The sequence below is a fragment of the Trifolium pratense genome, linkage group LG5 (genome assembly GCF_020283565.1).
Source record: "Trifolium pratense cultivar HEN17-A07 linkage group LG5, ARS_RC_1.1, whole genome shotgun sequence".
Lineage (NCBI taxonomy): Eukaryota > Viridiplantae > Streptophyta > Magnoliopsida > Fabales > Fabaceae > Trifolium > Trifolium pratense.
The window spans coordinates 29,757,617-29,768,234 of NC_060063.1; the positions used below are offsets into that span (position 1 = coordinate 29,757,617).

Sequence of the window (10,618 nt, forward strand, 5' to 3'; positions counted from 1 at the left end):
TACCTTATTTTGATCGTATTTTTTAACAATATATAAATGTAAATATTAGCATATAAGATCTTATTCAATTTATTTTGATTAGTATTTTCAAAATATTAAATTTTTATAATTTTTACTAATAAATAATTAAAGATATTAATGATTAAAATTGTGAATTCACGTACGTGCAGTGGTCAAACATGGTCTTATATAATTAGAGACAGAGCTACTAGTAAATTTTTATAAGAAATTTATAAAAAACGTAAAGTCAATACGCACATTGGAAATCAAAATGTTTATCTTTTTAATAAATAGTTTCTTTAATTGAAATTCTTAAAGAGTGTCCTGGGAGCACTCGTTAGCAAAGCCTTTAAAGAGTGTTTGGAGATGCTCTAAGTTATTTTGTAAATTAAGAAATGTAGTTTTTTTTTTTTTTTTGACTAAAAGAAATGTAGTTAATGTAATATAGAAAAGAGAAATTATGAGTTACTCCCTCCTTGACAATATGTAAGCAAAAATTAACATTTTAGGTTTATTGCATATATTTAATGTATCTGTCATATAATATAGACCAGATACATTAAATATGCAATGAACCTAGAAAAGTGACTTTTGCTTATATATTGTCACGGGGGGAGTAGTTTACAAAATTGTGATTTCACTAATAAATTGAAGAATGGAAAGAAGAGAGAGTAATAAATAGCCAATGATAAAATAGGAAAATAGAATTAAATACTTCATGTATTGTAAAATGACTTATAATTTGGAAAATATTTTTGTCTCACAACAACGTATAATTTTTTTTTTTTTGATAACAAGCAACGTATAATTTCAAACCGAGGGCGTACCATGACATGTTTTTACCACTAATGGGAAAGAGGGAGTATTTTTTTGCATCGTGATATTAAGAATTAATTGTAATGTATGACTGCAATTATTCAATAATGATAGACAAAAGATTCAAAGCAATATAGTCGTTTTTCTCATCTGAATTCAAACAAACTTATATTTGTTGTTATTATTGTTTTTGTTACTATGTTTACTCAATCAATCTAAAATCCTCTCAAATTACTGCTTTAATCCTAAACCTATTTTAATTGAATTATTGAAATAAAAAATCTATAGAAATGAACTTCTTATAAATATTATTATTTGAACAACAATTTAATACATTTGCAAAATAATTCATCCGTTACTAATTCCGTTAAGTCAAACATTAAATAAACAAACATAGTTGATTATAAATAGAACTCATGCATCACGTTTTACAAATGAACGAATTAGTTTTCATCTTTCACAAACATATAAGTATATTTAACTTACTCCTTTCGATCTCATATATAAGCAAAAGTTACGTTTATTATTTTCAATAAACAATTGTTTTAGCATTCAAATCTTAATACATGGCTGCTTCTATTGAAACCAATGACAATATTGAACAAGATGCAATTGTTTTTGCCAATAACATAGCATCATTTGTCGCATTTCCTTTCGCAATTCGGTCAGCAATAGAACTTGGAATCTTCAAAGTCTTAGCCAAATTAGAGAATGGTATGAAACTATCTGCAAAAGAAATAGCTATTCAAATTGGATCAAAGAATCCAGAAGCATCAACAATGTTGGATCGTCTTCTGAGGTTGTTGGCTAATCATTCCATATTGCATTGCTCACTTTTTCATGATCAACACCAACCCACTTCCCCTCAAATAGTCTACAGCCTTGCCCCTGTCGCTGAGTACTTTGTTTGTGGTCTTAACAACATGTCATTCATATCTTTCTTAGACTTAACTCTAGACAAGGTCAGCATTGAAGCATGGTTAGTATCTATTTGTCTATCTATTTATCTTGCGATCATGATTATATATTAAAGGGTTAAATATATTATTTGTATATATAGATATTTTAAATTTTGTTTTTAGTTTATATTAAAAGCTTTATTGTAAGACAAATGGTAGATACATGAGTCCCTTAACAATTTGGTCCTGAGTTCGAACTCAGTCGGTGCGTATGGAAAGCATTTGTTGAGAGAGGTCGAACCCTTAAATGGATCTCAGTTACTTCGATGAGATTGATCTCTGCAATTGCGCGCGGAGGATACCTTTGGTTTATCCAAAACAAAAATAGTCAGAGTCTCTTCTACTTTAATTATGATTTTTGGTTTGTTCTCTAACTTTTTTTTTTTACTAAAGAATAAACGATATTCATTGATTCATTTAAATTGATAGTATACATTGATACAATATTGTTCCCACCAAAGTTATAAAGTTTATGATAATGAGAAATTCTTGGTGTTAGAACTTGAAAAGAAGGAAAAAAATCTCATTTCGACTGGCCATGGAACGTGAATTTGTCGAAGTTAGCCATATTAAGTTAAATTCCCCTCAAATAGTGTACAACCTTGCCGCTGTCGCTGAGTACTTTGTTTGTGGTCTTAACAACATGTCATCCATTTAAATTTTTTTTGCAGTCGTGTTTAATACATTATAGAAATCTATCTTGCAAAAGTTTTTTTTTTCTTCTTAAAATGGATGAATTAAATATGATTTTTTTTTGTTTTTTTTTTTTAAAAAAATTCTATTTTTTTAATAGGTTCTTATGATATTATATAGATGAATATAAAAATTCATTCAAAAATGTGAAATTACACAAAAATTGATTAAAAGTAGGGTCTAAAAGTTGTGACAAAAAATATTTAAGGGACTAAAAATTGCTGAAATTTTTTATTGAGACTCAAAATAAAATTCGAGATATTTATAAGAAGCAAAAACTTATTTAACCCTATATTAAAAAGAGTAGTTTTGAATATATATTTCTTTCTCCATAAAATTTATAAAGTTATGGATGTCAAATTTATTGATTTAATTGTGGAAAATGCAAAATTTATGTTATTTGTGCACCACAAAATTGACTATTTTGATGTGTATTTGCATGTATATATAGTATTTAATTTATTTTAGTGAATTATTTACATTGACTAATTAAATTATAGGACTGGTTTGAAAGGAGCAATCATGGAAGGAAATATACCATTCAATAGGGTTTATGGGATGCATATGTATGAGTATGCCGGTGTGGATCCTAGGTTCAATGATATTTTCAACAAAGCTATGCTCAACTTTACCACCATACTCATGAATAGAGTTCTTGAATGCTACAAAGGTTTTGAGCACATCAACACAATGGTGGACGTTGGTGGTGGTCTTGGAATCAATCTCAACCTAATCACTTCAAAATATTCTCATATACAGGGTGTTAATTTTGACTTGCCTCATGTCATAGAGAATGCCACAACCTATGCTGGTATACTCTTACTTGTTGCTAAGAAAAATAATTAAATAATGAGTTGGTCTAAAGTTTAAATTCTATTTAAAAAAATATTCACATTTAGTGTCCAACAAGTCTAAAATATAAGTATATTTAATGGGCCGGACCTATAAAAAATTGAAACAAAGTTATTTATTAAAAAAAAAAAAGCTATTTAAACTTTGAAAATGATTTACTACCCATGAAAAATATGGTTACTACCCATAAGATAAACTTAATTTAAAATTGAATTTTTTTTTACTAATGAAATATATTCTCAAAACTAAATAATAATAAACATAAAGGAAAGAAAAAAGACATAGTACAGAATTAACTGAATGAATGTTGTGTACTATAGTATATATATCCAACAAAATTCTAAAGTACAATTTGAGTGTCGGTCAGCTTGCTTTTGGATAGAGAAATGTTATTTGGACATAATTTTTTGAGACATATAATTTTTATGGGATTCATGTGAATTTCAACCAATAAAAGAGAGTGTGTTGAAGTGTATTTGTTAAAGAGTGTGTTGCTAGCACTTCTCTAACATTAATGGACAATCTTATATTCTTCTTTACCAATTTCTCCTTTTTTTTTATTAGAGATTATGTATGAAAATCATCTAAGAATTATTTAATAATTTAATGTTGCAGGTGTGACACATGTGGGAGGCGATATGTTTGTGAGTGTGCCTAAAGGAGATGTCATTTTCATGAAGGTGAATTCAAGCTTTTTCACTAGTTTTACTATTTTTTTTACTAAAAGCTTTTTCACGTTATTCCTCTAAATTTCCATTATTAGCTCCAAGAAATTTCAATCATGGCTTTGATCATCTTTTTTTAAAATTCCCCGTTCGTATTATCAGCTTACATGTTTTTATTTTAGATTTGAATTTAATTTATATGCATCGTCGGTGTAAAGTTATTTTGCACATGCGTTCAATAATATACCGACACATCATGTATGGTAATTAAAAACACATGATATGTCACATTCATTAAATGATGTGGCAACATGTTATTGGATGCATGTGTAAAAAAAAATTACACCGACGGTGCATAACAATTAAACTCTTTAGATTTATTGTGTGTTTATATACCTTTTTAAACAATTTAAAACCGACTTGTCAAATATTTTATTAAACGATAAGACCGTAAAAATATTCAAAGTGAAAACTTTAGATTTCTCAAAGAATGCAAAAATACTATTAAATAAAATTACATAAGTAATAAATATTTGAGATAAATAGATTTTATACCTATAAAACAGTGACCTTCTAAAATTAGTTCTTACTTAATTTTATTATATTTTTAGTCTTTATAAAAAAAATTCTTGCATATAATTTTAGTCCCTACTAAAATTAAATTTGTTTAATTATTATTTAACTTTAGAAATTTTTAATTTTAACACATATCAAATTAATTTACTAATTGTACTGTCACGTGAGTTTAGCTCAGTTGACAGGACATTGCATTATGAGTAATGCGATGGTCACACCATTTAACAAACTCTTTTAACACACTCCAAAAACAAAAGTTTATTTACCATTTTTTTTAACCTGAGATGAATTAAATATGAATTTTTTAAATCACAAAAGTTGATCAAGATCAAAGAAACTAAAATTATGACCTAGAAATAAATTTTGAGCTTATTGTTTTGTGGAATAATTAACTTTTTACGACGTTTTAACATTAGAGACCAAACTTACGAAAATTATTCAAAAATATGCACTATTATTTACTAATCACAGATTTTTGCGCCAAATTTCAGTGGATACTTCACAATTGGAATGATGAACAATGTGTGAAGCTGTTAAAGAACTGCTATAAAGCTATTCCCAACGATGGCAAAGTTATTGTTGTTGAATCGATTCTTCCTATTTTGCCTGATAATACAATTATTTCCAAGACTTGTTCTCAAATTGACCTCAACATGATGGTTTATCATGAAGGAGGAAAAGAGAGAACTAAATATGAATTCATAGAATTAGCATTAAAATCTGGATTTAGTGGCATCAAATTTGCCATTTGTGTCTCTGGCATGTGGGTTATGGAGTTCTTCAAGTGAAAATAGCTAGCTAGTATGGCTTAAATAATCATGTTATATGCTTTATAGACTTCATAATTAAATAAAGGAAAATATATGTACCAAAAAATAAATAAAGGAAAATACTAGTACGAGTACTAGTGTGTTGAATTTGAAGAACTTCTATGTGAAGTGTAATAAATAATTGCGGTCTATATAGTGAATGACTATATATGGCTATCTCATGACTTCATAAAGTATTTGATTTTGTGATCTTTGTTTTTCGCAATTTTATGTATGCTTAAAAAACTTGAGGTGTTAATTCAATCGCCCTTATTAAAAGACAACTTATAAAATTCCGAAAATGCTTAATTGTATGAATTTCTATTTGTCCTCGGATCCAACTCGAAGCTGGATTAATTTTAAAGGGATAAATATAATAACTGTTTGAACAATAACAAAGTATAGAAAATAATTTTGTACACTACTCATTGTGTAGAAATTCAAATAAAAAAAAGTAGACTCTGGACTGATTCTGATCCAGTAGGACAGTAACTATATATGTACTATCAAGGTCTGACTTTGGATGCAAGTTATGCTACACTGAAAGTTAATATTCTGGGTAACTAAGTCTGTGTTTCTGCAACAACAATTAGAATTATTCTAAAAATCACTCTGATACTTAAGTCTCAAAATTCATCAGACTCTAAAGTATGAACCCATTGGGCTCTGAAACCTGATCAAGCTTCATTTATTTGCAAATACGAAGTCAATGATTCAGTAATTTTTTTTTGAAGAGTATCTTGAGGAGTTAGAAGCATCTTTGTAACACACACCATCTTTGTATTTCAACCTTGTTTGAAATTTCTTGAAGGATTATGTGTAGTGAGCTTCTTGAAGAAGTCATTGAACAATTGATCTTTGAGTTTGTAATTAGTTTGATTAGTCCATTAAGAATTTGTGATAAGGTAAAATCACTCTCACGAGTAGACTGGACTTAGCGTAGTTCACTATGAACCGGTATAAACATCTTGTGGTGATTTGTTTATCATGTTTTTTTCGGTTTGCCTTTGTCTTACTGAGAAATAGTTTTATAGTGCCCGTTTGACCCTACTTGTATTTTACTTCTTACTTCTTTTAAGGAGAAGTATGGTCAAACACAATTTTGATAAAGTTTTTAAAATAAGAAGTGTCTTTTTTTAATGAAGAAAACACAATATAAGTGTTAAAAAAAATTTTATGATAATTATCTTTTTTAAGTTGTTATTATTATTATTATTATTATTATTATTATTAAGTTTGTTATAACTAGGATAATTATCTTTTTAATTTAGATGATAATGAATTTATGATAAGTTAGTTCTTAACCTATTTTAACTAGGATTTATGTTATAAGTCTATTTAAAAGCATTCGGGTTTGAAATAAAGTGAATTGAATTATCGTTTATCATAAAATAGCCACTAGATTGTTGGAAAACAAAATTCTTTAAATTTTTGATGATTTATATTTTTAATTATGAACTATTTTCTAAAATCTTAGAATTCACGCATTTCATAATTATGTTGTATTTGCATTATAAGAAAATCATGTATTCCGTAAAAAAAAAAAGATCACGTCTCTACATAGTATAATTTTTTTTTACTAAAAAAATATGAATTTCATATGCCATTAATTTATGATAAATTTGTATTAAAATATTAAAATATCAAAACTTTTATAAAAATATTTTACCAAAACGATTTAACTTAAAAGTGATAATTAAGTTAAAAAAAAATAATAAATTATCAAACAACTTCTACTTTAAAATTAAAATTTTTATTTTCAACTTTAATTTTAAAATAATTTTTAAGTTTTAAATAAGTAGGAACAAACGGACACTTAATCTAAAAACTCAATTCAAACCTCCATGTGTTTCTTAAACCTTCAATGATTAATGTGACATATTAATAAAGTCAAGATCTTTATAGTAAAATATTTTTTTTTTATAAAATACCGTAAAATATTAATAATTACGGTCTCTATAGTGAATGGCTATCTAGTGACTTGAGAAACACTAATATTTGATTTTGTGATCTTTGTTTTTCGCAATTTTAAGTATGTTGAAAAAGGTTATGTATATACTCTTGTGGTGTTAATTCAATCGCCTTCATTTATTAAGAAGCTAATATACCTGATAACATTGCTACTCATATATCCAAAAAGATATGAGGCACATTTTTTTTTTGGTAGAAATATATGAGGCACATTTTAATTAGAAGATAATTGATTTTTCCCTATTTGAAAATAAAAAATAAAAAAGTCATTCGTCTTTTTTTTTTTTTTTTGAATTAAGCAATTTTATAAATTCAAAAAATTGTTTTGTATAAGGTGATCATACAAGATTCAACCATAAAAAAGGAAAAGAAAAACAAAGGAGAAGAATAAAACTACATAAGCAAATAAGCAATATGATTCCTAAGCTTAGGACAATTCTCCAGCCTCTATAAATTATGGTGTTGATAATATCTTCAGCAATGTTTGTACTATATACTTTATTACCAAAACAAACATCATTCTTGTAATTCCATAATGCGTAAATTGTTTCAGCAGCCGCGCTCTCTTGAGCAATTGGGCCTTCCACCCCTTTCCTTTGCTAAGTCTTGTGATCCATCTTAATTCCTCATTCCACTCCATCTTGTGATATACTTTCAACCATCTAAGAACCTTCTGCCAGATACTTTTAAACACAGTGCAGCCAAAAAACAGGTGATTAATAGTCTCCTCAGTGTGACAGAAACAACATTTCAGATCGACTACCGCACCAAATTTATGGAGCATATCTTTGGTTGTCAACCTATAGTGACACGCTAACCAGAAGATAAACAACGCTCTAGGCCAAGCCATATTTTGATACATGGTTTGTCTCCATATTACAATAACATAGTCCAAATTCAACAATTGATAAACTTTCCTTGTGATAATCTTACCCTTCATGTTGTTCCACCATTGTACTTGTTGGAGCGAGTCCCTTTGTTGAAGGATAAGTTTAAGAATTGATGACAGTTAATTATATGATGCTTTTAGTAGTAATTTAGGTTGTTTTAATAGCAGTTGAAGCCCAAAAGCAAGCAAATACCTAGAAAAGTGAAGTTACTTGGCCCAGAAGCAAGAAAAGTGGGAAAAGCAGCAAAAAAGGGCAAAAACATAATAAACAGCGCGCACCATCGTACCTACGATGAGATCCGGCGTGGCGTGATGAGAAGGCGGTTTAAATTGAAGAAAATCTGCAACAAATCTTTCTCATCGTACCACGATGACTTGTCATCGTGGCACGATGATGACTTCAAAATAACGCAGAAAATCCTAAGAAGATCTTCTATCGTACCACGATATGATCCATCGTGGCCACGAGGAGGCAAAATTACACGCCATCATGGCCACGATGGGTACGATGAATGCGCAGAAAAGCCCAAAACCCAGCAGAAAAACTATAAATAGAGCCTTCCTCCTCCACTATTATTCATTCCAAAAATATTCAGGGATATTCAGACTTCAATATTCACCAAGAGTTAGGAGAACTCTAAGTAGGAGGCAAGGAGGCCAAGGAACTCCAAGGCCAATAAGGTTCTTTTCTTTCTGTCTTTCTAATTTATTTTTCCTAGGTTAGGTGGAGTCGAGGAACTCCCTTACGAATGCTTGGTTTTGTATAATTTGGGTATAAATTCAATTGTTTCTACTTTCAAACTCTTTTATAGTCTGGTTTTATATTTATTTTAATACTGATCACATTAGAATAAAATCTAAGGACCTAGTGGATATCACATAGGAAACGAACCTAGTAACCCCGAACGAAGGACGGTGTGTTATGGCTAAGATGAGACCATTAAATTCAGTATATGAGTTCTTAGTATAGGATTAGAAAGAACGATAATTTATACCTGAGGCAGAGTTAGGACTAGTTAGAGGTACACGTGACAGCTTGTGACACATGGAGCCACTAAGGTATGATACCAACGTTTGTAACAAAAAGGTGGAACCTGGGGCGATGATACATAAACAGAGTAAGGGTAACCACTAACTAGGCTCTGAACAGTTTGTAATAGAAATATGGAACGAGTGCTTTTGAACCTATTTTTAATAGTCTAATTCCTGATAGAGGGAAACAAAGGAATAACCACCAAGCATGAGTAAGGGAGGAATCCGGCCACACTTAACCACCCTGTGTGGTCACACACACAATATTTATTTTCCTGTCATTTAATTGTTGTTCTTTAATTTCCTGTCATTTACTATTACCCGCAAAGATACCTTTCAAACAAACGAAGCGAAGGCAACTATCCATATTCCTAAGTGAAGCTAATAATTTTGGCACAATCCATGTGGAGAACGATAAACTTATCACTTTATTACTTGGTAGCGATTATGTGCACTTGCAGAACCACCGTCAAGAATCTAGGAACAATTATGTTCCACAGGCATATTCATCAACTGGTCCTGTTTAATATAATAACTATGGATCCAGCGAATCCATAAACTGTCGGCCTTCTTATGTATGTTCCATAGCAGTTTAGTCAGATTAACACGGTTCCATTCTTCAAGACATATCAAGTTTAGCCCGTCTTGGGCCTTGGGAGCACAAACATGATCCCAAGCAACAAGATTTGTGCTCCCAAGCAACAAGATATTTTCTAGTGATCACAGCCCCACCAGACCATAAAAAAGAACGACAAATTGCATTAAATGTATGTTTCCGCATTATATATATTATTTTTTTACACAATATATGTATAAATTTGTTTATATATACTATGTTTAGGATTAAATATAATTTTGGTTCCTGCAAATATGTCTCGTTTTGATTTTGTCCTATAATATTATTTTTAATTTTAGTCCCTACAAAATCTCAAAACTTTTAACACTAGTAGAAAAAAGCTATTTTACATCTGGCGAAAACCACTTTTTACATCTGAACAATTTCAGATGTAGGCGCACGAGACTTAGTAAGTATACACGTTTTACATCTGGCGTAGTCAGATGTAAAAAAACACTTTTTACCTCTGACCAAGGCGAAATTCAAATATTATTTTTTTAAAATTAAATTGGACTTTTCACATCTGACCAAGTCTACCTGATGTGAAATCTTAACTTTTTTTTTTTTTTTTTTTGAAAAACCTGCGTTTTTTTTATATATATATATTTTAAATCTTTTTTTTTATTAAAAAAATCTAACCCACAATGCCAACAATATAACGTAACTTGCATCAAGAACATAATACTAAAATTCAACATCCATAGCCAAATTCAAATTCAACATTCAACATTCAACATATA

General features: G+C 29.3%; 1 protein-coding gene across 1 annotated transcript; it reads left to right on the forward strand.

Moving 5' to 3' along the window:
* The first annotated feature begins 1,276 nt into the window (after positions 1-1,276).
* LOC123885139 (anthranilate N-methyltransferase-like) lies at positions 1,277-5,421 on the forward strand. The gene is made up of 4 exons (XM_045934400.1): positions 1,277-1,795; positions 2,969-3,279; positions 3,936-4,000; positions 5,053-5,421. Exons 1-4 carry the CDS (start codon positions 1,383-1,385, stop codon positions 5,347-5,349), a joined length of 1,086 nt encoding a protein of 361 aa, XP_045790356.1. The 5' UTR covers positions 1,277-1,382; the 3' UTR covers positions 5,350-5,421.
* Positions 5,422-10,618: the final 5,197 nt, after the last annotated feature.